The sequence below is a fragment of the Drosophila mauritiana genome, chromosome X (genome assembly GCF_004382145.1).
Source record: "Drosophila mauritiana strain mau12 chromosome X, ASM438214v1, whole genome shotgun sequence".
NCBI classification, from domain to species: Eukaryota; Metazoa; Arthropoda; class Insecta; order Diptera; family Drosophilidae; genus Drosophila; species Drosophila mauritiana.
Genome location: NC_046672.1, coordinates 1,646,076 through 1,672,240, shown reverse-complemented (window position 1 = coordinate 1,672,240; position 26,165 = coordinate 1,646,076). Strand labels below are relative to the sequence as shown.

The window sequence follows — 26,165 nt, the reverse complement described above, 5'->3', positions numbered from 1 at the left end:
GTGGTCGCTTATCGATGCAGTTTTATAAACAGAACTCTAAAGTACAACAAAAGCACAAATTGAGCAGCTGCCGCGCGAAAAAGCACCCATCTCGGCCCCGCTCGCATCTCGGCATGTCCAGCGGCGGGAGGCGCAGCGCCTAGTTCCGCGCCTCCGCTCCTTCCAAGGAAATCGCCCTGCGCCCGCCACGCAATTATGCAAGTTGCAGCAGCGGATCTAACTGTACTCGCCGCCAGTGGAACAGCAAGAGGAGGAGGAGGAGCCCCACGGGCCCGAGCCCATGACCCTTGACAACCCGTGGCAGGCACCGCCACCGCTAGAAGACGAGTCCACACACTCGGTAAGTAGGTGCCCACCAGTGGCCGACCAGGCGTCACGGATTAACTCTTCTCCTGCCGCCTGCAGACATGAACCAGAGACATTCCGAACCATTCTACATATCGCCCCGGCTGTTCGACAACCGTCGTCTCAAGCGGCGCCGCTGTCGTTGGATGGAACGCCTGCTTGAGCACCAGCGGATCTGCATGGCCCGGATGCGCGCCCAAGCGGCTCTCGCCTCCAAGACTGACCGGCAGCTGTCCCATCTGCAGCGGCGCCATGTGGCCGCCACTTTGCAGGCCGACGTGACTATCGACTTGCTGTCGGACGACGATGAGACCCCATCGGCCGGACAGTCCGCTGCAGCTGGCCACAATCGCCTCCTGATACCTGCCCCAGGGCACCGAGCACCTAGAGTGGGCAGAAGGCAGGCGCCGCGCAGAGTTGCCACCCACTCATACCCCGTGACCGACAGCATCCTGATAACCAGCGACGACGAGCACAGCGAGCAGGAACCCAGCAGCACGGCAAGAGTGCGCTCCCAGCTCTCCATGCGCTCACCGCCACCGCTCGCACCGCTCACACAGTCGGAGACCATCGAAGAGGTAACTGTTTCGTTGGTGCCGCGCACCTCCACCACTGCCAATTGCCTGACGCGAGTGTCAGGCCACCCCAAGCCGTGTCGAGCGTCCACGGCGGCCACCAATGGATTCGCCACCGCCGAAGGCGGAGAGGGCGGCAATGAAACGGGCTGTTTTCTGGAGGTGGACGTGGGCGGAGGCATCACAGCCACGCTGCCGGACGAGACGACTGTTCACACGGTCATCGCCAACCGTATTTACGAACTCTCGCTGAGCAAACTACGCGAAGGCCTGGCCTTTAGTGGAGTGCCGGAATACACGCACGACCTGATGCCGGAGCAGCTGCAGAAACTGTCGCCGGCATTGCGCGCCAAAGTGGCGCCCTTGGTGGCTCCCTCGCCGCCCACGCCCATCTCCCTAAAACTGTCCAGCGACCTCAGCATATCACTGATCTCAGACGAAGACGAATGCGAAAGCACCGGTCCACATGCCAACGGAGGAGTCGGCACCGAGCCAGTACACCCCGTCGTGGTTGCTGCGGCGGAGGCACACGCTGCCGCTAAGCTGCTCAAGCAGCAGCAGCCACAGCTCTCGGTGGTGCAGCATCTGCAGTACGTGGGCGGCGGACTCGCAGCTCCAGTGGCTCTGGCCCTTCCGGTGATGGCAGCGAATCCGACCTCGTCTGCTTCCGTCGTTGCCTTGCCGCTGCAGCTGCCGCGACGCCGAAAGCTGGGATGAGCTAGATGACTGATGACCGATGACCCGCCAGAAACGAGTCCCTATGGCCATAATATCATTCCCCGAGCCGGAAGCACGGCATAGACTTTAACTAGCAGTGGCTAGAAGTGCAAATATGAACGTAGGTTTAGCGACAACACATCACTGTTTCCCAGTTATCCTTGAATCCGCGACTAGTCCTTGTCCGGTAGATTTTTGTATCCTTCTCCTTTCCCAAGCACCTTCTCTCCATCTCACTCAGTTGCCCATTAATCTCCCTGTCTCTGTCATTCTCATATTTTAAGCTTTAAATGAAACGAGACGACAACGTACAAATGAAAGTAGAAAAGCATCAACCCATATACATTGTTGAGCAAAAAACACAAATTTCAAAAGATTATAAGAGGGAGTAGAAAATTTGAAGCGAGTGAGAAAGGTGAGCCCAATATTTATAAAGTACAAGTAGTTAGCTTAAGATATACTATGTATATGTACATTTGATTTAGTGTATCATATATTACATGGCTGAATCACGTCGTGTAATCCGTCGCAGTCCGCCGTCTGTATTACATTAGCTGATCACCAAACCGGAATAAATTTTCATTGTATATATGAACACGTACACCAGCTGTGAGAATATGATACTATACGTATGCTACAATCAAGGTTCGTTTCGAGAAATGACGGAGACGCGTCGGCTCCTTTCCACCAAGCGCTCCTTAAACCACGACTGATCTCTGGCCAGGATTTCGTGAGTGAACTCGTACCGCGCTAGGGCACTCATGATGTAGATCGAGCGTCGCGGCAGGAGCAGATCCACAGAGTAGCTGGCAAAGTCATGGGATCCTTGGTCATCCGCTTCAGTTGCAGAGCAGGCAAAACTGTCGAATACAATCGTAAATCAAAAAAAATCTTCTTTGGCCAAACTCACTCGAGTGCTGCCCACGTGCGGCTTGATCGCGCCAGAGTCAGCGAAGTCCACGATGGGCACGAAGGGCATGACCACCGAAGGAAGCTCACGGGAGGCGATCCAGCGTGGCCCGGTTTTGGGGAGTCCACTTTCGGCGTTCAACTTCGCGGTATTCGTAGGCAATCCGCAAGTTGTATGAAGTTTAACCAGGAATCCGATACTATATTGTCTCACCCACCCACCCACGTTATCCCAGTGGCTCAACTCGTACGGCAAGTAAGCATCAATAGTTGCTCCTCCTTCGCAGTGATGAAGTCCCTGATGACCCGCATGTCCGATTCAAACTGGCGCTGCTCACAGCGAGGCCGCTGGCCGGGAAACTCCACCAGGGCGAGGCTGCGGGTCCAGACATCCGCCGGGATCCTGGCTGCTCCCGGATAAACAAGCCGGCTCAGGACAAGCATGTGTTGCGTCACCTGTTTTTAAAGGTCTTCCGCCCAGTTATCGATTGGAGCCATTCGATAGCCACATGCGCTCAACCGCCGAGCAAGTTACCCGATTGCCCCGACAGCAGTTAAACACACACAACAGAGCAGCGTCGGAATGCAGGGATGCCAGGACCCCTGACGGCTGGATGCCAGGGAACTTCGCTGGTCCGGGAACACTCGATTGGTAACGCATGCGCCGTGCGTCCGTGCAACCACGCAGTCCTCGTTCGGCTAGGGCGGAAACGCTTTCCGGTGTAGATATACCAGAAATATTTCTGCTCTTCTGGCGTTATGCTGCGTCGGTGGACGAGTGCCGTGTCCTGACTCCTGACTCCAGAAAGCTGTGTAGTGACGAGTGCAAAGCGGAGCGAATTGAATTGAATCTATATCCTAAGGACACGGCTAAATCGGTGAGGTCCTCGAGCTATGAGCACCTAGACCCGTTAATTGTGAAACCTTCCTGAATCGGCAAGGCAAGTGCGGTTCGAGAAAATGCCAGAAACATCGCCGGTGAACCGCCCACACACCCCCAAAGGTGCATAGGTATACAAGGTACAGCCAGGACGAGATCCCCCATGAAAACCCAACGGAATCCAGCCAACTGACCGCTGACGTGTGTGGAAAAGTCAACAGCCACGAGCTCCCCTCCACCGTGTTTAATGTGCACTCGTGCCCTGGAAACTGGACGCAACTGACACAATTAAAGGCGGCTGGGAAAAAACGGGCCTGGGGCACCGCACCTAAAACTAATCAAAAATTCCTTTAGTGGCCCGCAATAATGCCGATGGGCAGTGAAAGTGGGTGGCTGTGTACATGTACATATTCCCAGGCAGTGGCACTGGCACAGGCACACAAAAACCCGTGAAGTGCTGCACTGAAAAGTATACCATGTTTCGTGTGTACACATCTCTGCGTCCGTTTCCTTTTGCTGCCCCTTCCTCAGATTTCTTGCTAGAGAACAACAGGCAAAATGAGTACATGCAGCCAAAATAACTTGACATGCCTTGTTTAAGGCGCCTTCCAACTTCAAAAACGTTACATATGTGATACAAATTCGAAAGTGAGGCGTGTTATCTCAGCAAATGGCATCTAAATGGCAACTGCGATGAACAGTAGTATTCATTCAATATTATTGGCTGTTCTGCCAGCCGCATCTCTGGGGTCCCGATCCAGATCCGCATGCAGTTCCAGATCCAGCTCCAGTCACGCCTTCCGCTCTGTCCTGCTTTCTTGCTCCATTCCGTGCCGCAGAGCAGAGTTTGCGCACTCCGTTGCATACTTTTTGCATTGAGCACTGGCACTAGCACTGCGAGGCTCCACTCCATTCCACCACACCCTGTTAAAGAATGTGCGAGGATACATGGTTTATCTACACCAAAGTTGCATGTTGTGTGTGTGCGGTTTAGCGTGTTGTTGCCGGTACCAAACGTAAACAAAGACCAAGAAAAGCATGACATTTTCACGTTACCCATACGCCCCGTTGTCTCTCATTTTCTGCAGCTGCAACATAGCCACTGAGCTCCGCACATCTCAAACGGCTGCAGGATGTTGATCCGTTGGAAGAGTAAAGATAAGAGCGCCTCCTCCAACCAGAGCGTCGGTGGCAGCAGCAGCTCCTCGTCGAAGAAGAAGCGCAAGGGTCGAGAAGGCGGTAAGTAATCGGAATCCATAGAGCGGAAGGAAGCGAGATGAATCCGGGACACAGCCTAACTCCTGCTCCCTCTCTTTCAGAAGAAGACTGGCAGAATGAGGCAAAGTCAGGACGGCTTCCGTCAAATGAACAGGGTATGTTAAGGACCAACAGACGTCCACGGACCTGTAGCCCCATCCTCAGTGTCTATGTGTTTTCCCAGGTGGCGACGAAAGACGACGAGCCATGCGACGCGACGATCCGCGTCGACACACGCTCGGCGGCGATATGCTGGTGTACGGCTCGCAGCATCCACACGCCCATCAGATGGCGCCCCAGCAACAGCGGGCCATGGATCTGGAGGTGAGCTCCATCTCAACCCGCTTCTGCCATCAGTTTCTGATTTTGGTATTTTCTTAGATGAGTACGCGCGCGCAGAAGAACAAGAAGAACCAACCGATGCGGGGTTATGCGCCTGTCAACCAGGGACCGCTGTTCGACGACGATCCCGGCATCATGTCGGAGGTGGAAACGGCCAGCACCGGATTCCGGAGGGGCGGCAAGCAGCGCTCCTCGCTCCCCGTGGTACGCACGCCCTCGAAAACTCTGGAACGACCGCTGGGCCTGGTCTTTCTGCAGTACCGCTCGGAGACGAAGCGCGCCCTGCTGCCCAACGAGATCACATCGATTGATACGGTGCGCGCCCTGTTCGTACGCTCGTTTCCGCGCCAGTTGACCATGTCATATCTGGAGGGGCCCAATGTGAAGATTTACATTCACGATGCCAGCAAGGATATGTTCTACGAGCTGGAGGACGTGCGCTCGCATCTGCGCGAGATCAGGGACCGTTCCGTGCTGCGTCTCTTTGAGTCCACTGAGGTGGCAGCCCCGCCCCAGATCCTGCCCGGCGGTCCTGGAATACCCCAACCCCTGCCGCAGGCGCAGGCCAATTGGGATCAGGATCAGAGCTACTTCAGCGAGCCGGAGTTCGACTCGGACTACAAGCACCAGCATATCCACAAATCAAAGGTAAGTGCTGATAGATGTTATCAGTTAAATAGTCCTTTATTCAATATCACCGCGTTATTGCTAGGGTGAGGATTTAGGGCTTAGGGAAGCAGGATGGATTGGTGTCCATGAGCGAGTCAAGGGTTGTTTGGTGGCCAAATGGGTGGCCACAGTAAAGCGTTGACTCCCACATGGACAAGTGGAGCACAAGATGCCCAACCAATCGAATACTTATTCGCACATATATAGAAAAAAAAAGATATGGAAATAATGGGGTGGGGCTGGGAAAGCTTAAGCTGGAGTCCTAGGACACTAGAATGTTATCCGTACTTTGGGCACAACTAGAAGTTACCACATGGACCCACGCTGAGGCCCTTGAGGGCGTTGTTCATGTGCTCGCGCACATCCTTCCACGAAAACACGATGGCTCCCTGGAAAGGCTCCGTGTGGCAGCTGCTACAGATGGCCATCACGGCCCTTACCTCCTCCTCGGCGGGCTCTCGGTCGTGCGTGCTGATCTCCTCCTCCAGGCTCATCTTGAGCGTCAGATCCAGCTTAAATTGCTGTCCGCCAAAGTCGGCGAGACCGTTGTAAATCAAGCTGGCATCCGTTCCGGACCCGACACCGTCGTCCACCACAGATCCATCGTCCAGCAGCACCAGGCCGCGCTTCTGCACCTTCTTTGTGGCGTCGGTTTCCCTCTTGAACTGGATATGGGTCTCCGTTTCGTCGATAAACTGCACGTTGGCCGAGTTACTTAGCATTTGGAAACGTTTCCCACCGCCACCAGGTTGCAATCCGCTCGGCGGCGAGAGACCCAGAAGTTGCTGGGCCACCAGTCGCGATCCCGCGTTTATCTGTCCGTTCACAAAATTTGTATTAATGGTGATGGCCTGCTGGGCGGGATCGTTAGGAGCACCGGCCGCGCCAGGAGCGGGAGCACCACTTGCAGTCGGCGGCGGATTGGCCAAGTTGATGCGCACCCGAGTCGGGATCTGGCCACTGGCAAGCAACGTGTGCATGGGTTGAGGGCGATTAATCTGGATGGAGGCCTGGCGTATTAAATTGTCTCCGAGGGCACTGGTTGCGAACTTACCGAGGGTGGGGCACGAGTGGTGCTGGAGACCTCCTGGCCTTCGTGATCAAAGTGGTGGACATGATGGTGCTTGTGGTCGCGATGTGCCTTGCCTGCACTGAGCGCCACCCGATAGACCTGGATGAGCGTCATCTCGAAGTGGAGGCCGTGGCTCACCTCGCCGGTGACCGAACTGCCGCCGGAACGCAGCTTGCCGTTCGCTGGGATTTTATGTCCCACCAACTGGAGCAATAAAGTGGAGATGGAGATTTAAGATTATAGCAGATGACATTCGCACGCCGAAAGTGAAAACGCGAACAAGGCATTTTGCAATATGCGTAATCGGAGTCAAATGGAGTCAGACTCACCGAGTTGTGGAAACCACGCCCAATGCGTTCTGCCTTCAGCCAAGCCTGCCACTCGCCCGTCTTGCCATTCCACGAGCTGCACATGTGATGCCACTGGCGCATTTTCAGCGGGTAGTTCAATCTTGAGCAGAAAAACGATAAAGATTGGACGGATTGACGCCGGATTGATGGATGATTGCGTCTCGACTCACCTGTACATTTGCTGACCTTTTATGGCCATCGAAAGGAAACTGGAATTCTGCGCATTTGCGACCCAGATTTGCACCTCGCGTGGTTCCTTTCCAGCTGCAAGTGTGAATGTGGATGTGGAGGCATAAGTGGATCAGATGGGCTTTGAGACTCGCTTTCATGCCAATAATGGTAACGGCCGCTCAGATTGCGAAACTGAGTGGAGCAGCATTCCCAACTACTACCAACTACTGCTCGATGGCAAGAACGTTTCGCTAGCCAACTAGTCATCTTACGAGCCTCGAGGAATCCCCCCAGCGGTGATTAGATGCGATCAGGAAACCCGCCCAAGCGGTGAGCGAGGCGGTTGGTTATACAACCGGCATGCGGCAAATCCTGTTACGCTGGCAACATGTGATATGCATACATTTAAATATGAATCACCAAATCACCACCGGCTGTGAGTAAAGCACTTCCTATCCGGAAGCTTGGCTGCTGATCACCACTACTTGAGTTGGCGCTCTGGAATTATGTCAAATGCTAAGGCCCGCCGCTTGAGCTTCAGCTTCGGTTTAAGCGTTAGCTTCAGCATTGGCTTAAGCTGCTACCCACAGCTGAGAGTGCGACACCAACAATGCCGACGACATCCAACTGGAAACAGGTAAATTATCGCTTATGTAATGCGACCGCAGCGACAACAACGCAGACAACAACAAAAACAACAACAGCAGCGACGCCAAGAGCAGCGGTGGCATCGACGACCTGGGGCAGTTGAAAATATCCAACATATTCAAGACGTTTGAAAACAAAGCGAATCTTGAGGGCGGCATTATGCAGCAGCATCAGCAGCAGCACTCCTCGTCCCACATCAGCAGCACCATCGTCATAATCTTCACCAGCATCATAACTGACCATCAAACTGGGTGCTGCCGACTTGCATCAGGAAGTGGGCTTCCTTTCACTTTCGCAGCCACTCAGTCGCAGCCAGGTGCGATTGCCGGAGCGTGGCCCACAAATTCACAAATAAAATTTCATTGCCCACAGCGAAGGTCTCTCGCTGGAGCGGTGGCCCATCAAAAGATCGACGTCCGTCACCCGTCTCCCGTTGTGCGCTTATGCAATAGCATTCGCCCAGTGACCATTGTGCAGCCGTTGTCTCGCTTGCCGCTGAAGCAAGTCACGGTGAGAGGCTGATCCCCACCACTGCCCACTACCCACAACCCACCCAAGCCCACTCACTTACCCTCGTAGGTCAAGAGGACGTGGTCGCCGCTGTGGTTGGTGAATCGCATCCAAAAGCAGATAGTGAACTGGTCCAGTTCCGGCATCGGATTGCCGTACTCCACCTCGCCGTCCTGGTTGAAGGCGAACTTCTTGACGCTGCAGCGATCGGAACCGTACACTGGAGACCGCGGGAAGGCCAGCGGCTCCTTGGGCGCCTCGTCCTCGATGCTGTAAGACTCGTACTGGTCCTCCAAGTGGTCAGTAAAGCTTATTGGATGGGAGACCGCTGCACTGGAATCGACGCCGTTGACAATGGCGGCGCGACCCAGCAAGAGCTCGTCCTCGACCTCGGTGGCTTCCTTGTCGCCGCCGAACTGCGAGAAGCTGGTGGATATTTCATGGCTGCTGCTCGCCGCCCCTGGATGCGATTGCTTGAGGCTGTAGGCGGCAGTGCCGCCACTAATTCCGCTGCCGCCGCCAACTGCGATGGGCTTCCAGGCGAAGGAAGCGGTCGCATTCAGGAGCACCACACCGAGCAGCGCTAGAGGAAGTCGCTGCGTCATTTCGTTTATTGGGTTACTGTCACTCCAATTGATTCTGGCTGTGATCCTAGTCTCGGTCTGGGTCTGGGTCTGGGCCTGGGACCGGGTCTTGAAGATTTAATCTTCCGCGCGTCTGTAACGTCCGATTGCCGCGATGTCTCGCACTTCACTAATCATCCACGCATGCGCCACAGCCAGGTTGAGTTGCGCCAAAATCCCAGCCGCTGCCGTAACAAAAACAGCAGCTTTGCCGCCGAGCTCTGCTCAGCTGGCCGTCAGTCTCGCTCGGTTGTAACAAATTGTAAATGGTTGTATTGAAATCGAAACTGAATCTGAAACTGGTTGAGGTTTGTGGGCTGAGTTGGCCTGCAGTGTGCCGTGGCGGGCGGTGAATGAGCCAACCACTTGCACTTGCTGCACTCCAGGGCTTGATAATCCAATGCACCTTGCATACGAACACATCGTGCGCCCAGAGCTGACCGTGGAGCAGATCCACTTCCTTGACCCAATGATCGCCAATTCTGCCTCTCAGTGCTAGACGAAAATAGGAAAACGCGTTGAGTTCCGCGAATTCAGCCGATTTGGCAGCGAAGTTGGCAGGTTCGGGTAGAGGAGTGGTGGGTGGATTATGGTACATATGCCAATTAACTGGTATTCATCTTGCCACGGCCGCGATTGAGTCCCAATCAAAAGCACTCACTTTGCAAAGCATTGCTGTTGGCCACACAAAACAAATGCGTAGAAGATAAGATGTATCTTTCGAAACGAAGCCATGAGAGGATGTCTTACAATGGCTTTAATTAGTTTTCAACTATTGATTTGACTCTCATCACAGCATATTTATCATTTTCTAGGCAACTACTACGCTCGCATTTCTCTCAGTGTGCCAGCGCGTACGTGTTTGTCCGCAATAATTTGGGATGGGCTGCAAAACATTATAGCTATTAAAGAGCGGAGAAACCATATTGGACATTTCATTTCACTTCTTGAACGAAGGCCAATTGGCAGTGTTAATCAAAGTACTCGTGCCCCTGCCACTGGCCTCCGGCGATCCAATCATTAAACTAATCCAACACCGTTTATCCATCCATCTTTCAGATTGGCAAACAACCGGCGCCCTACTACGTGGGCTCATCGCAGACACTGCCGCGAGGCATGTACTCTTCAGAACGGAACAAGGTGTCGATGGGTGCGTAGAACAGTCGAGCCTGCCGACTAATTGATTCCGTATTCCTTTGATTCGCTCCGAGTAGTGCACTCTTGTTTTGATTTGACCGATCCTCCTCGTCCTCCTCCTTAGGTGACCTGACCCCCCTCCTGCCCACCGCTTCCCTTCTTCCCGGGACTTTAGTATTATGCGGGATTCGTTTCGGTTCAGTTCCGTTCAGTTCAGTTCTCTGTCATGCGCATTCTGCAGTGAAAGCCCAGTCTAAATATGATTCATGTTCAATCCATCCATAACCATTAACACACTCAAACTCGAACACCAATCAAACCAAACCGAACCGAACCAAACCAAACCAAACCTATGTGTCTGAACCAACGAACCGAAAAAGGAGCGCCTGTGAAACCACTCAGATCGCTTAATCCAAGGGGTAGCATGGAACCCCTGTTCCCCTACACCCCGGATCAGTTATACAGCATTCCAGGTACACGAGAATTTGCCTTTCTACCCACTTATAGCTAGCATTGTACGATCGCTTCCGTTTAACCAAAGTGTGTGTGCAATGTAAGCGGTGACATTTCGCATTTCACATTACATATCACATTACATCACATTGAGCGATTGCATCTGATTATCCATTGGCTTGCGCTTGAAATTCAAATCCAAATCCAAAACGAATCTCAATCTTAAATGCACACTGACTGTGCACTATCCACACATCCAATCGGAAGCATTTATTTATGCGGCCCCAATCATGCATTTCATTCGCTTCATTTCGAATTGCTCGTTTGCGTTCCTTTATTGCGTTTCGTTATACCTAAATTGAACCACAAACTATAGGCTACCAAGCACGCACATAGCTACGATCCTCCCACCATTAGATGTCCCAGTTCTGAACGACCAGGCTGTATTTGCAGATGGATATACCAGTTCCCCGGAGCGCAGCAGCCGCGGAAACTACGAGGAGCCGTACTACAGCCAGTACGGAACGAGAGGCGCCGTGGTGGCGCCCATTATCGACGAGGAGCAGAGGTGCGAGGGGGGGAGTAGGAATAGATGTTGTTGTAGTAGCAGTAGCATCTTAACTAATTTGTGCCATTTACAGCGATGGAACCATGACAGAGGATCAGTACGCACTGTACGGCATCAAGGTGGGACCGGGACCCAACCGCCTCACGCATCGCGGCAACCAGATCTACGATCCCACTAGGTAAGCATGCCCCAGCCGCGATCTCGCAAAGATTTCATGTAGGAGGCGTAGTCCTGCTGCAGCAGAGTCGGCAGATCGCTATCGTGGCGCACGGAGCTGCGCTTGCTGCGGCGGTATATCTTGATGCGTTTCACATTGCCTGTGGATGAGCTGGTGGTGGCCGTGGCCACCGGGTGGAAGTAGGTGGTGCCCTTGCTCTTGATGGCCTGCACGATTAGGCAGAGTAGATAGCCGCCGAAGGAGAGAAAGGCCAGGGCCGTAATGCTGATCTGGAAGAGGGTCTGCAACTTTGAGGGCTTCTCCTCGATCCAGGAAGTCGGCGCGTGTGGATGGGAGTGCCAGGGACCATGGGAGCCAGTTGTGTCGTGCTCACCCCTGCAATCATCTAGTACAGCTTCATGTTGTGAGCTAATGGAAAGCAGGCTTACCGATCTGCGGCCATCAAGGCCATTCGCTCTGGCAGCGGCGATCCATCCGGCGTCATGTGTGGGCATTCAGTAGTCGGCGGGAGACTATCGTTCTTATCCAGCGACTCCATACTCATCACGGACTTCTTCAGCAGCAGCAGCTCGTCCACCTGGAAGTTAGCTAGGCAGCGGGCGAACCGCGCTGGTGTGCTGGTCACTGTTCGGATTGGTCATGAGTCCAGGGCCACTGGGTTTCCCAATCGAATGGAATTGCATCGTACATACCACTGCATGTAGTCATGTCTTTGCGGGCAGCTCTTGGTGGTTCTTGCGCAGCTCCAACTCGTCGACTGCGAAAGCGGATTGGCACCGGCATTGCGTGCTAGCACGGACTTACTTTTTGCTGCCTCCAACGGCCAAACGAGACGGAGGGTATATTGGACCAGCTGAGCGGCCTGACTGCACAGCGCAGCACAGGTTAGGGTATAAAGAAGTCGAATAGCAGCTTATGCAGTCATGCAGCTGCATTCTTGCTGTTTTGGTTCACGCTCCCATGCGCTAAGTGCTGCGACCCGCGTTTCGACTTCGACTTGGATTCCAAATCCAATTCCGGTGCCTATGCTCTGATGTCGGATGCCTAGGCTTGGCTGCGCAATTGGAGCGATGTGGTGCCAGCGGATGTGTGGCCCAATGATCGCTGCTTGCCAAGCACGCAACACCTGGAGACAAGTTTTTGAGTTTTGTACTGATTTGGTGACTTTTTGCTTACGCACTTGCAGGCCCGAAGACTTGCATCGGATTCGCGTGGAGCACATGGAAAGGCAGCTGGCCAACCTGACGGGACTAGTGCAGAAGGCCCTCGTTAACCAGAACCCCCAGATTGCCCCGCTGGCCGTGCCCACTCTGGACCCAAACTATCTGGTCGTGCCGTCGCAGATGCAAGGTACGAATATGAGTCCCTGCAATCCCTAAATGTTGTCCACGGCACTCGCTTGGCTTGTAGCACCGCTTTGTAGATCTACAGACCTGGCTCATCTTCCGGACTCCTTGCACCCGGTCTCTCCCCTCTAACTACATGTCTAATTTGTTCTCTCTTCCGCACGCCGCGCAGCCAACGGCTCCGGGGATGAGCTGTACATTCGGGAGAAAGCTCCCAAGCTGGGCAAAAACTCGTGCCGTAAGTGTCGCCGGTACCGGAGGCCCAATCCTTTGCAGCCTTTGAAAAGCCGTCACATATTGTCTTGTCCTTGTCTTGCAGAAAAATCCGTGTCCTTTGAGAAGTCCGTGTCATTTAGCGATGACATACAGGGAATACCAAAGTCTCACAATCCCCTACATGCCGGTAATTTATTTATATGTACAGCCTTGCACTCAAAATAAAAATCAATCAAAAACTGAGATAATCCCATGTACGAATATACGAGAATATTAGAATGAAAATTAAAACAAAATAGCTAGAACCGTGGCGATTATGTAAAGTTAGAGCGAATTTTATTCTGAGTGCGGTTGAATGGTGTGGGGAAACGCTTCCTAGACACAATGCAAGCCATCCGTTTCCCTTTCTCACCACTGCCACTCACTGCCTTCGAAATGGGCGTGGTCTTTACAGCCGAAACGAAGCCAACCAAGCCGGCAATCAAGTCGTCCACTCTTCCACGCACCTCGTCGCAAGGTAAGAACACGGCACGCCTGCATCAGCCACATTTGTCCATTAACAAGTTCCCCAATTCGCCGAGTGCTTTGCTGACCATCTACCCTCCCTCCACAGAGCGTGACCGCCTAAAGCCTCCTCCGCCCCCCAAGCCGATCGTGCTAGCCCAGACCGCTCATCCCAACTACCGGGCGGACATTGCCCTGGCTCCCGAGGTGTACAACCATCTGCGCGGCCTGCAGAAGAAGGCCAAGGACCTGCGCATGGAGGTGCGCACCCTGAGGCGCCTCTCGCAGGCCCAGGCTGTGGCCGTGCGCGAAGACATCAAGGGAACCTTCATGCGGATTCGCGCTACTCTGCTGGCGAGCAGCGGCAGCTTCTGGGATCACCAGGGCGACCAGGACGCCACACGCATTTCGCGCGAGGAGGAGCTCTACAAGCAGGAAGTAATCCGCCTGGAGAAAGACCTCAGCGACCTGGAGGGGTCCGTTGAGAACCTGCGCGGCGAGGTCATTAACCGGCGAACACGCGTCAACATGACGGCCGTGGAAGACATGGCCCTGGTGCTTAGCCGGGCAAGGTGGGTGGTCCAATATAACCCATGATCGGACAATAAACGAGTTCCTTTGTAGCAAAACCGTCGCCGAGTTGAAGCTAAAGTTCCCATCCCTGTCGAATGGCTTGCGCTGCATCCTGTCCAACGAGATGGAGAAAGTGGTGCGAGAAGAAAAGTTCCTCAAAGAAGAGCCCGATCGCTTGGAGTCGGCGCTACGTCGCTGCAAGAAGCTGACCGGCACACTGGTGACGCTCAAACGGTTTGTCCTTCGCCCATCATCTTGCCCTCCGTGTCCGAAACGAGGAGCTCATTGTCCTTTTGTTTTGCATTGACAGCTTGGCCAGCGTGCAGGAGCAACGGCTGCCACCGAACGAGCCGACTATTAGTGAGGAGCCACCACGATCCGCGGACATCTCGGCGGCCGACAAGGTGAGTGCGAAGCATCCGAAGTGCCTGGAGAGAAAACGTGGAGAACGTGGTGATGCGACAGTTACACAGAGCTAGTTCAAAACCAAATCGAAGAAAGCGTTATGAGGCCTGACCACACCTCGATTTTCATATACTTATATACATATTATACTACTGCTCCATAACGTGTCATGACTATATATACATATGTATAAAAGTATTGTTTCCACTATTTCTATCGCAGAGATTAGTTGCTTTCGTCCTACCGTATATCGAGTTTGCTATGCTTTTATTTCGAATCCACCTCACCAGATCAGATCTGATCTTCTCTCGAAACTCGTAGCTTTCACCCGAGTCTGCGATCCTGCGATACTTCTTAACGAACATTTTCATATACATATGTAGGTGCTTCAAAACCTCGTTTTCCCCAATGAGTCCGTCCGGCCGTCCGTCTGTCTGTCTGTCCTCGAATGTGTCGAATTTAGCGGGATAAGCACATTTATGGATACATGAATGTATGTACATATGTGGAAGCAGAGTCGATTGAAGCATATCCCACATCAGACTCTTCACTTCACTTCGAGTTCAGGCGGTGATTTTCCATTTGAATTGGGTACTGTGCAAAATTTGAATACCGAAATAATTTTGATTACCTTACATTTATTCGTTTGTAGTCTTCGGTTTATATTTTGTGCGTTTATCTTATGAATAAGTTGCAATTGGCTGTTGTTACATAACTAGTGTTTTGGTTCATCGTTCATTTCACACAAATTATTCAAAACCATTCAACAAATTCCTTCGGCGAGTGTAGCAGCATCGAAATTCGATCCAGTCCAGTCAATTCGAATTGAATGGCATCGCGACGACCTTTGACCCGCGTTCCGTTCCGTGCCCCTTTAACCCCTGACCCTAGACCCTTTAGCCCTAGTCCCCTTGCGCTCAGCCCCTGCTACTGCCCCTTGCCCCTCAACCCTAAAGCTAATTGTTCTGAGCTTGCCCTGTTGGGCCTTAGATATTTGAGCACACAACCAACTAGCAATCGAATACAAGAACTACAACTACAGATACAGATACATAAAACATTTTGTTTAAGTACCAAGTATACAGTTGCAACCATCATCCATGCTGAGAACGTCTAAATCCAATTAATCAAACAGAACACAACAAGTTAATTTATAAAGCAAAGCTAACGTCTTATAAAATGAGGTTTACCTTCGTTTTCTCTTTTTGCCTTTTCTCAAACAATTTTTGAATAACGTTTACAACAACAACTACAACCCACATAGTTTAACTGGCGATGGAGTTCAAACTTCAAAGAGGCAATTACTGAGTAATGACTGAAAATTCAAATATAAAAGAACATTTACGAAAAAAAAACCAAACTAAAAAACAAACAATCAAACCTAAAAAAATTCAACCAAAATCCAAACATAATTAAAAAAAAAACCAAAAAGCAAAATACCTTTTTGAAAAAGATGAAATCATAAGAATAATTCAATTTTCTTTTTGCTAAACATAATTTGCTCTGCATTAAACATACTAGTTTATATTTTGTATACTATTTACTACTGCTATAAACTTCTAACTAAACTAATACTCGTACTAAACTCGAAACCCATATCAAATCAATCATCAAAGCTGTCCATAAGCCACCAGAAGAACACTCCTCAAACCAAACAACCAACCAACCAATTAACCAACCAACCAACTAACCAACCAAACTACCCAACATAGCTACATGCCCATGTTCCTGTGTATCCTGTGTACATATGTATGTATAATGAAAAGCCCAATTTGAATGACTGTTTGTGTGTGATTACCATTGGAAGCCCCAGTCTCCCACCCACTTTCCATTTTCCGATCCAGTACAGGATATATATATGTACTTTGTTCTTAAAACGCAGCCGCGTCCTTAGATTCAGATGTTGCCTTCTCAAAATCAAGGATCAAGATCCTCAAGATCAAGATATCAAAGGCGCACAGTAGAATAAACAGAATCCAAACTTCCTACTTGATTTCCGATTGTAAAACAAAGTTCTTTCCGTGTTTTCAAATGGGGCCAACACCCACTTTCCTTCGACTCAGTGCAACATGGACTCTTTTCCCCACCTTTTCCGACTCTAAAAACGCCTTGAAATAGGTACACCCACATCCACACCCACCCATCACCAGAATCCGTTCCCATGTCCATAGTTTCATATACTTACGAGGAGTTTTGTTTTCAGTGTTCGCTGCTTTGCAAGTCTTCTGTTGATGTTCGTTCCTTGTTGTACATGTTGTTTTGTCTTTGTCTCCTTCCCCAAATGTGTACACAACACCCCTGCCCACCCCCTCGGCGAGCTCGCATTTAACTTGATTGTCTGGATCTCCAGTTCCGGCTGAAGCGTTCTCCTCAGTCGTGCAATTAGCGATCATGTTGTCCGAGGCTCATCGAAGAATGCCCGTGGAAACAAGGGTCAGCAAGAGTCGAGCCTATCACACGCAGCCGGAAGTGGAGTGTTTTGAGTGGCACCTAAGACAAGAACGAAGGTGCCGAGATAAAGCCTATGTAGGGCTCTTTGGAGCTGGCTCATTACTCCCATAATCTGTTCACAATGTGTTTCCATTAATTCCAATCGTACGGACACTCCCCGCTGAAGAAGAGAAACTCACCCAACTCAGCTAATCGTACCCAAATCTGTTTAACTTTTAATTGATATTTTGTAGTTGCGATCATGTGTGTGTATATACCAATATACGATTTAGAGAATATGTGTATGTATAAGTGTGTGTACCCGTTTATGTACGTACAGAACAGCCACTTCCCCGAACCTCCAAGTCCCTCATACCGAACATTCCGAGCTCCCGCTCCCCCAGCCATAACCCATCTTAGTACCAAGCAATTAATCTTAACCAGACAATCAAACGGCCAATTGTATTGCAGTCAATCAAGTATGCAAACAGTCATCACTGTCAGTCACTGTTCTCACTCATCGATTGTTGTCTTTGAAGTTTCAACAATCTACCAATCCATCGACCTATCAGCCCCTCATCAATCACACGCGTAGCTCCTCCAAGAGCGTTCTACCCCCCTCTTTCCCAAGAATCATGATCAGAACTAAAGTTAGAAGTATAAGTACCAGTACCAACTAAGCAATCAGAGCCACCAAACTAACCGCACCCAAAGCTGGGATCTACTGTCGAGTAAGCGGTCAGCAGAAGAAGGATCAGTAGAGACACTCTGGCATATACTAGACACTTAGCCCCCGACACTTTGCACCTTGTACTCGGTGAAGACTTCCGTGCAATCCATGAATACTACATCCCCACGGGGTGCAATTCATTTCCACTTAGAGCTTAGAGAATACAAGAACATCATCTGTCAATCACATCTGCATCTGCATCTGCATCCGCATCCGCATCCACCCCGTTTCATTCGCCGCGTCGCCTTTGAAGTTATTGGTTTATTATGCCGCATACCACATATTTGTGCCTTGGATAAACGATAAACCATCGCTCACCTTCATCCGTACAGCATCATCCACTGTCCACCATTGTAGAACGCTTACCTTTGCTTGTTGCCTGCCTGCTTGTGAATATGCATTAGCTCGATGTACCGACACACTCTATCCGGCAACCGATCATGTTCTAGTACTATACGCTTCCATATGTGTTCCCATTTCTTTGATTGATTGTTCAGTAAAGTTTTGCGAGACGCCGGCTTTATTCACTGCATGATCCGAACCTACTGCAACCAACTGCACCTATGTATATTTCAACGCCTTGGCGACCTTTTTGGTTTGGCTACACTTGTAGATACATATGTATATTGCTGGGTTATTTGCGTATTGTATCGGATTTGTATGCGTATTCAGATATTTTGCGAGAATATACATGTCCCATTTGAGTACCTACTAATTGCCGAATGTATAAATGTGACTACTTTCTATATATATATAAATTTTATATATATATATATCTATATATATTATGTACTATACCTCGCCTTCGCCTCCCGGGAGCTGCAATAGTGCCAGTGTTTTACCGCCTAATTGTGTGTTCTTGTAGCCAATCCCAACACCCAGGATGGGGTCGTTCGCTCTCAGCGGGGGACTCGCACCCGAAAACGCACTCGATGCTCTGCTAGATGAGCTCAAGACATTCTCCAAGCCCATCGCCCAACAACAGCAGCAACAGCAGCAGCAGCAGCAGCAACAACAGCAGCACCAGCAACTATACGAGGTAAGTGTGCTCACCAAGCGCGTCCCCCATCCCCAGACGAACTCAAGGGGTCCAAGTCTCCCTCCGCAGATTCGCCCTGAAGATTCGGCATCCGACGAAAGCGCCCAGGCCGCAGTACAAAGCACCGTCACCACGCAAATATCGCAGGCCCGTCTCTACACGGAGGCGAGCGTCAATGTGCAGCAAGCGACCACCGGCAGCATGGTCATCGCTGTCGCCTCGGGAACTGTTTCGGCCCAAGCTCAAGCCCAGCGAGGAGTGCTCACCCACCAGCAGTCGCAGTCGCAGGCTCAGCTGATGGTGCACACCAACATGGGCAGCCTGCGACGCCTGCACTCCTATCCCAGTGAGTCGGATGGCGAACTGCCTGGGCCGCCACCGACTGGCCCGCGGGCCAGCGAGACCTCGTCCTCGACCAGCCTGGCCAACGGCGGCAGCAGCAACAAGCCACCCGTGCCCGAGCGAAACGCTGAATTGATCACCAAGGTGGGCCACAAGCGCATCCCGCCACCTCCGCCGCCACGCACCAGCTCACGCAGTCCACTGGCCAGTCCAACCAGCCCGAACGTGCCACCAAACCTGGCCGCCGCAGCCACAGTCAATTTGATTCCCAATTCCAATTCAAATGCCAGCGCCAATGCCAATGCCAATACCAATAGCAATGCCGCAGGAAACAAGGGCACAGTGGCTGAGACTACGACCGTCGTTAGCGGCGACACCTCAAGCGGGGACAACTCGAGCGGCAACGAGTCCGGCAACGATCATGTGCAGCGCCAGGTGGCCCTCGAGATGCGCCACCAGGAGCTGCTCAAGAAGCAAAAGATGCTCCAAGAGCAGTACCAGCGGTTGCAGCAGATGAGCAAGCTGCCCTCGGTGGATGTAGCATGCTCCTCCTCCTCCTCCGCGCAGGACATCGCCAGTGGCAGCAACACACTCCGGAAGCTGGGCAGTGAGACGAACATCCAGCAGAAGATAGCCGCATTGAGTCTAGCCTGCGAGACTAGTGGAGCCGCAGCTGCGGCGGCAGCGGCGGCTGCTGCTGCGGCTACCAATGGCGGCGTGGTGGCCAGTGATGCTACGAGCGGTGCGATCGGCGGTGGTGGTGGTGCTGGAGCTGCAGGGGCGGCTGGTGCGAGCGCTGCTGCTGCACACTCCAACTCCAACTCGAACTCGAATTCGAATTTGAACTCCCAACACCAGACAGCCACAACGACCACTAAACAGCTGTACGAGACCGAGATACTTTAACACAACTGGAAATTGGCGTGGAACGAAGCTAAAATTGACATTTAATCGGAGCAGTTGGGATTTTTATATCTGAAATTGCGCACCAGACTAGTCGAGGCCCAATCAGCACCCATACCCATAATATGTGGGGACTGCGATTCCGAATCCAAATCCAAATCCAATTCCGATAGAGAAACGTTGGAGGCATTGACAAATGAGAACGGAACGAGACGATAGTTAGGATTGAATATGAATGGCAAACACCTTTTCGTTTGTTAGGATGAGCACGGACTAACTCACAGCGTACTTGTATTTACTATCATCTAATTGTCGTACACAAGTGTGTGTTTGCACAAATCCAGCATCCAGCATACGCATCCGATGTACTTTATGTGTTGTCTGTGAGAACGCAGGGCAAATGATCGGAAGCAAAACTAAACGAAAGCATACAGTATCGAATCGAATCACAAATCAAAAGACGTATAAGTAATTGTGCACCCCCATATTAAAAACAAAAAGCAAAAAACAAAAACGGGCAACCGTACAACCCATGCACCAGAGTAAAAATGCCCAGATGAATGTATTTATGTATGTATTCGCTTACATTGATGTACTTGTTGCATGTTGTGTTTTTGTTGTTGTTTCGACGAAGTTATAGGTCATATACATAGTTCGAGAGCAGGAGATGGACAGGCGTTTGGCGCTGGAGAACAATAAGTTCTCCAAGACACCAGCACCGTAATCCCCAGCACAATGCCACGACACAACCATAAATCCCAGTATCCCTGTATCCCTGCATCCCTACATCCATACATGTGGACTATGTGTTAAGGTCCAGTAGCACCCCCCGCCCCTGAACCACAGTCCAAAGTCTAGAATCTGAAAACCAGGATGTGGGACCCAGAGGCCAGGACCTGGCCACAACACAACATACAACACTTAGAAGCAACCCATACACCATACACCGGCATAGCAAAGCAAAACGCCACACAACACACAGTCGTAGGAGCACAGGCCGATTGAAGATTGAAGATTAACCATTATGCACATGTACAGATCTACGTATGTACTTAAATAATATGTCATAGATTTTTATTATTACCTTGGTATGGGACGTGAGACTGATAGTTCTATATATGTAGCTCATCAAGATACAATATGAAATACGATGGCGAAAGCTAAAGATATTGTACTTATTTTTGTTAGAAAGATGACTAGCTAATTTTATCCCCCTTCCCCAAGAGAAGCCACAAACAGCACTCCCTCCAGCCACTGCGTAGTGGAGGCCTCAGCTCGTTATTCCCGACAGGATTGGCGGAGAGTGCTGGTGCCCATCGGACTACCGACGGTTCTATTGTTTACATGCTGCACCTATCAAATGGGTAACACATATGTCCTTAGCTATATGCATTCAACGCTACACGCTACATCGAACGGTGGCTAGTGGCTGGCCAGCCAGGCCCAAGCCCAGGATCCAGAGACCCCAAGGCCACGTCCACGGTTAGTTTACACATGGGCTTTGCCCAGAAACGGGCTTTCCCCCCCACACGATCGAGTACGCTCTTGACTGCATTGCATTGTTTTTTGGAGGAAAGAGCACACTCGTGCACACACATAGATTTGTTAACTTTGCTGCCCGGCCAGTATTAGACTTCAGTATTATAGGCTAATTTACTTTTAAATAAACTTGTAACACACGACTTGAGAGAAATTTGTTGCACCTCTGCCACGTTTTATATCGATTAAACACAAACATGCATTCCTTAAATTGTTCAATTTTCGAAGTCTAAGTGAGGTCTGCTAAGTTCGCCACACCGATCCCGATTCATTCGGGAGCGGAGGGAACTTCACACATAGGACGAGCGCCGTAGCATAAGATCTAACACCATGCCACACGAACAGGTTGCAATGAACACTTTAGAGTATATGTATCTGCATCTGCATCTGCTATTCGCTAATCACATATGTATGTATAAATTCATAGTTCTATTACATGTATATCCTCCAATAGCTCAAATACACCTTCTCCAGGCCACTGCTGATGCGGATGCTGACCTTGTGGCCACAAGCACAACAGTGAGCCGTATCCTTTATAGGTAGTCCCAGTTTAGATGCCTCCCGCCCCATGTGCAATAGACTTGACATCAAGACTAAGCGCCAAAACACTTATGTAACTTAACTTAGGTGCGCGCTCAAGACATTTACATACATGGCATATATACACAAAGACAGATATTTACCTAAGTTAGAAGATTTGTATTGTTTATTTAGCGCCATTCGACGAAAATGTATAACATATATATTTACATGCAAAACCACGCAACGAATACACATTTAAAAGAACATATATACATGCCTACGATGATGAATACGATGATAATAAATATCAACCTATGCGAAAGGCAGTGTTAAAGAGTCCCCTAATAATACCAAGTCAACATATTTAAGTATAAAGTTAAAACAGGGCACGTGGCCAAATCGAAGGCATCGTGACCCCACTTATATTCCCAAAAGGCACAATACACCGAATCACACTCCACTACACAACACTCACATTCACACTCACTCGCCTACACAGGTATTTAGCATCGCGATCACGATCACGATCTAATAACGATCAAATGGCGATCTAAAACCAAACCAAAACCCTCGCCCCACTGGGAGAAGGGAGATGCAGAGCTCAATTCAGATTGCTGCTGCATAGGAAGAGTTGGAAGTGCGTATTTTTTTCTTAATAATAATTATTCTATTTAAATCACAACAAACCACAACAATAAATATCATTCGTAAAATGAACTCCGAACACGAGTTTCTCTATTGATTTATTGCCACATGTAAGTAGGCTGACTAAGCTCACGACCCTAAGCAATGGTGCTGATCAACGTTACTCCTCCGTTTTATGCTTCCAGATGCACCGCACCCACTACAAATCGTCAAGTGCACGCACACTGTTCTTAAGGCTACACACCACAAAAATCGTTCACATATGTATGAATATAGAAGGCACACGGTTCCGCAGATACAGTCGGATACATATAAAGGTAGGACGCGTATGAGAATACGCTCTGTCATGTGATTGTGTCACGGTCTGGCCGTCTGTTTGACCACCTGACCATCTTACTCTCCACTCTGGCTCTACGATTCGCACAGCCAATCGCAGGGCAACTTGGGCATTTTACTGGCCGGCCAGGGCAGATAGCCAGCCGTCTTGAAGACCCAATAGTCGTAGGACACCTTGGTAATAAGGGCGAGCAGCAGCAGGACCTCGGCGGCTATTAAATAGTATATGTAGTCGGTCCAGTCTGGTGGGGACTGGCACAGCTTGGCCTCCTGCAGTTCGATGACTCTTTGGGGAATGTTGCGACAGCGTATCTCCATATAGTCGGGTATGTCGGAGCTACGCTCCTTCAGCCAATTTTGCAGCGTCTTTGCCGAGTTGCAGTCGCACTGCAGCTTGTTGCCTGCCAGGTAGATACGACGGCCGAGGCCAGAGTCCATCAGGGCATTGTTAAGAAAGTACTCCGGAATCTATATCGTGGTAGAAGGAGACACTTTGTTTTAGGGATTGGTACATTAGTAGGTCAGAGCCACTCACCCTGCTCAGCGAATTGTTCCGCATGTAGATGCGCTGAAAGGTTTCGATGAACTTGGTACCCTCGAATTCATAGATGGAGGATATCTGGTTGTTATCAGCCAAGAGACGGTTGATATTGTGGTAGGTAGGATTGGTATGGAAGTAATCGCCCAGGCTGGTTATCTTGTTGTTTGTGATATTGAGCATAAATGTGTTGTCCGGCAGTCTTTGGGGTAGCTCCACCAGGCCGAGATTGGAACAGTCTACGTGGCACTGGGGCTTCGACTGGTTGTCCTGTATAATCATAATATTCTCCAGCGTACAATTGCAGCTGCCGTAGTTCGGAATAATCGGACAATTCGTCACACACCGCTTTCTGTTCTCCAGCTGCTCCACGGACACCTTGTCCGTGGACTGAAACCAGGTGTGCGTGGCGTTATACTGGCAGTAGGAGTGCTTCGGGTTCAGGAAATTAATGGATTCGGTGTATATGATCTCGTTCAGCGGGGTGCACAGCATGCGCATGTTGCCACTGAAAAGATTCGTTTGGTTAGACCTCTTCCTTTTCTAAACATGTAGCCTTACTCACCTGATATCCAGCGTAATGTTCTTATTCTGGTTTCGGTGAGGCACCAGCGAGAGATTGTTGTTCGACATGCCGAAGAACTCCAGATGGGGCACGTCCTTCACCGCCCTCGAGTGAATCTCCGAGATGTTGTTGTTTGATATGTTCAGGCACTTAAGGGCCGAGAGCCGCGGAAAGGCGTTCACCAGTCGAGTGATATTGCCGTCAGTCACGGCAAGCGACTGCAGGGATCGGAATATTGGGTTGGAGAGGTCCATGTCCTCCACAGTCATGTTGCGCACGTGCAGGTTGGTCCACTTGGATATGTTGCTGCAGCTTGAGATCATCGTCAGCTGCGATATGTTGCAGCAGTACCAGGAGTTGGGCCGCGCTGGGTGCTCCCTGCACTGGCACTGTCCTCCTCGGTTTTGGGCTTCCGACTGCGCGACGGTCGAGCCCTGGCCCTCGGAAGTTTCGGCTCGTCCGTCAAAAGTGTGGCCACACAGCTGCTCCTCTGCATAGAAGCAGTGCTTCAGATACTCGGGCTGTTCGGGAGCAGCCGGCGGAAGGGGTGCAGGCGAAGTAGTGGACGTGGTCGAGGTGGAGTGGGATGTGCTTGTTGATGTTGTGTCTGTCACAGATCCCGGATCGGATATGCTTTGCGTCTCGGCCAAACTTGATGCCGTTGTGGTTTCCCCAATGCCCACATGATCGGCTGTTAGGATGGGAACAGGTATGGCTGTTCCCTGCTCATTTTCCTCCAGCGGCGCATGGGGATGGGCATGGTGATGATGGCGAGCCTGTGGATGTGCGTGTGCATGTGGAGAAGACTCCTCGCCTAGTGCAGCCGGATCCGGTGTGTGTGCTGTTTCTGGCCGCGCGCATGCGCCTGCAACAAGGAGCAGCAGGAGCAGGAGCCATGTGCCCTGCAACAACAACGACAATCAAAGGGCGCGTTAAAGCGAATCGAGTGGGGAAATGGTAAAAGCGCCGTGTCGCACGTTGGACGTACATATGCAAATATTTGCTACACCAGACGCGTTTGTTTGCAAATCGAATTAGACCGACGAGGGCTTGGCCTGGCTCGTCCTCCAATTGCCGTAATTAGGGTAAGTGAGGCACACCCTGTACGCATAACTTGCTGGGCCTGCGGCTCTGGGGGCTCTGGGAGTCGGGAGGGTCTCCGGTATCCAACTGGTTTCTAATTGTTTGCCCACTCGATTTAGCGTCTTGCGGGCCAACTGCCAACAACACTGCCATGCTAATTCGGCAATTAATTAACGAATCGTATGTGATAAAAGGGCAATAAAAAGATTAATTGTGTTAGGCAGCAATTGTGGGCGGGTCGGTGTCGGTTGGTGGCAAATTCGGTTTCGGCGTGGAGTGGAAGTGGAAGGGGGCTATTTCCAGATCTTCGGCTGGTCAAAACAGCATAACACTTTGCTATTACCATAAGTACTTGGCTTAAAGGTTCCAGGGCGTGCAAGGATACGAGGATTAGCTAACGATGCCTCCTGATTTCAGGGCAAATGCGCTGCTTTTCACAACTACAATATGAGAATTACCTATGCTGTGTGAGTATAATGACTGGGTGTGGTATAAAATATAGTCATGGGTAGTATAACCTAACTAGCAGCACCCCTCCCTCGGAGCAATTTAGAGTGCTTTCGAGATTATAAACACAATATCAGTATCGGCATGCCCATGTCAATACCCCTACCCCTCCCGCAACAGATACACCCACACACTCGCCGAGCTGCATGCGCATTGGACTTACGTGGGTGTACGCGAGCATGTCGCCTCCGAAATGAATTCCACTAGGTGCTCCCTGGCAGGTTTACTCCTCGACTAGGTGGCGCGGGAACGGAGCGGTCATCCACATCCGAGGAATCGCAATCATACGGAAGTGTTCACAATTTAAATGCTTTGCGCACATCCCAGTCCCAGCGGAGAGGAGCTTCTTTCTGGGCGGTTCTGCAGGCTCGTTCGGTCCGCCAGGTGATCTGCCACAGATCAGTGCATGGAAAGAATCGGTCGGGCGCGCTAGGTAGGTGAAACTCAAAAGTATCTCGACTCGAATTGATAAACTACGAACAAAACAAAAGGCAACTGTTAGGTGCGCGCAGCGTAGCAGAGCACTCGCTGTTAAGTC

At 50.8% G+C, this 26,165-nt stretch overlaps 6 protein-coding genes across 16 annotated transcripts; 2 read left to right on the top strand and 4 right to left on the bottom strand.

The window, feature by feature from the left end:
- LOC117147896 (protein a6) lies at positions 1-2,238 on the top strand. Of its 2 annotated transcripts, none has more exons than XM_033315000.1 (2): positions 1-344; positions 406-2,238. In XM_033315000.1, exons 1-2 carry the CDS (start codon positions 281-283, stop codon positions 1,635-1,637), a joined length of 1,296 nt encoding a protein of 431 aa, XP_033170891.1. In that variant the 5' UTR covers positions 1-280; the 3' UTR covers positions 1,638-2,238. The 2 variants fall into 2 exon arrangements, with proteins under 2 accessions (XP_033170891.1, XP_033170892.1); XM_033315001.1 differs by having other exon boundaries at positions 2-340.
- Positions 1,967-22,670, top strand: LOC117147890 (coiled-coil domain-containing protein CG32809). Of its 10 annotated transcripts, none has more exons than XM_033314980.1 (18): positions 1,967-2,052; positions 4,515-4,665; positions 4,746-4,799; positions 4,868-5,007; positions 5,065-5,673; positions 10,128-10,218; positions 10,586-10,678; positions 11,112-11,226; positions 11,300-11,404; positions 12,591-12,754; positions 12,923-12,988; positions 13,070-13,153; positions 13,421-13,483; positions 13,580-14,042; positions 14,095-14,277; positions 14,354-14,447; positions 18,474-18,647; positions 18,717-22,670. In XM_033314980.1, exons 2-18 carry the CDS (start codon positions 4,560-4,562, stop codon positions 19,893-19,895), a joined length of 3,783 nt encoding a protein of 1,260 aa, XP_033170871.1. In that variant the 5' UTR covers positions 1,967-2,052; positions 4,515-4,559; the 3' UTR covers positions 19,896-22,670. The 10 variants fall into 10 exon arrangements, with proteins under 10 accessions (XP_033170871.1, XP_033170879.1, XP_033170878.1 ...); XM_033314987.1 differs by lacking the exon at positions 1,967-2,052 and adding an exon at positions 2,770-3,487 and having other exon boundaries at positions 4,749-4,799; positions 18,704-18,810; XM_033314986.1 differs by lacking the exon at positions 1,967-2,052 and adding an exon at positions 2,772-3,487 and having other exon boundaries at positions 18,704-18,810.
- On the bottom strand, positions 2,278-2,859 carry LOC117147071 (the record flags this gene model as incomplete). Its single annotated transcript, XM_033313832.1, is given in 3 exon segments — positions 2,278-2,497; positions 2,548-2,619; positions 2,621-2,859. Coding segments are annotated over 3 exon segments (531 nt in total), but the record flags the coding sequence as incomplete, so codon positions are not given.
- On the bottom strand, positions 5,691-9,282 carry LOC117147895. The gene is made up of 5 exons (XM_033314998.1): positions 8,507-9,282; positions 7,287-7,380; positions 7,096-7,216; positions 6,749-6,970; positions 5,691-6,692 (listed from the first exon to the last, which is right to left on the bottom strand). The coding sequence occupies exons 1-5, from the start codon at positions 9,048-9,050 to the stop codon at positions 5,994-5,996; spliced, it is 1,680 nt and encodes a 559-aa protein (XP_033170889.1). The 5' UTR covers positions 9,051-9,282; the 3' UTR covers positions 5,691-5,993.
- LOC117147897 lies at positions 11,399-12,187 on the bottom strand. The gene is made up of 3 exons (XM_033315002.1): positions 12,097-12,187; positions 11,833-12,028; positions 11,399-11,779 (listed from the first exon to the last, which is right to left on the bottom strand). Exons 1-3 carry the CDS (start codon positions 12,185-12,187, stop codon positions 11,401-11,403), a joined length of 666 nt encoding a protein of 221 aa, XP_033170893.1. The 3' UTR covers positions 11,399-11,400.
- LOC117147894 (protein halfway) lies at positions 22,655-26,165 on the bottom strand. Its single transcript, XM_033314997.1, has 4 exons — positions 25,791-26,165; positions 24,038-24,939; positions 23,470-23,980; positions 22,655-23,402 (listed from the first exon to the last, which is right to left on the bottom strand). The coding sequence occupies exons 1-4, from the start codon at positions 25,806-25,808 to the stop codon at positions 23,010-23,012; spliced, it is 1,824 nt and encodes a 607-aa protein (XP_033170888.1). The 5' UTR covers positions 25,809-26,165; the 3' UTR covers positions 22,655-23,009.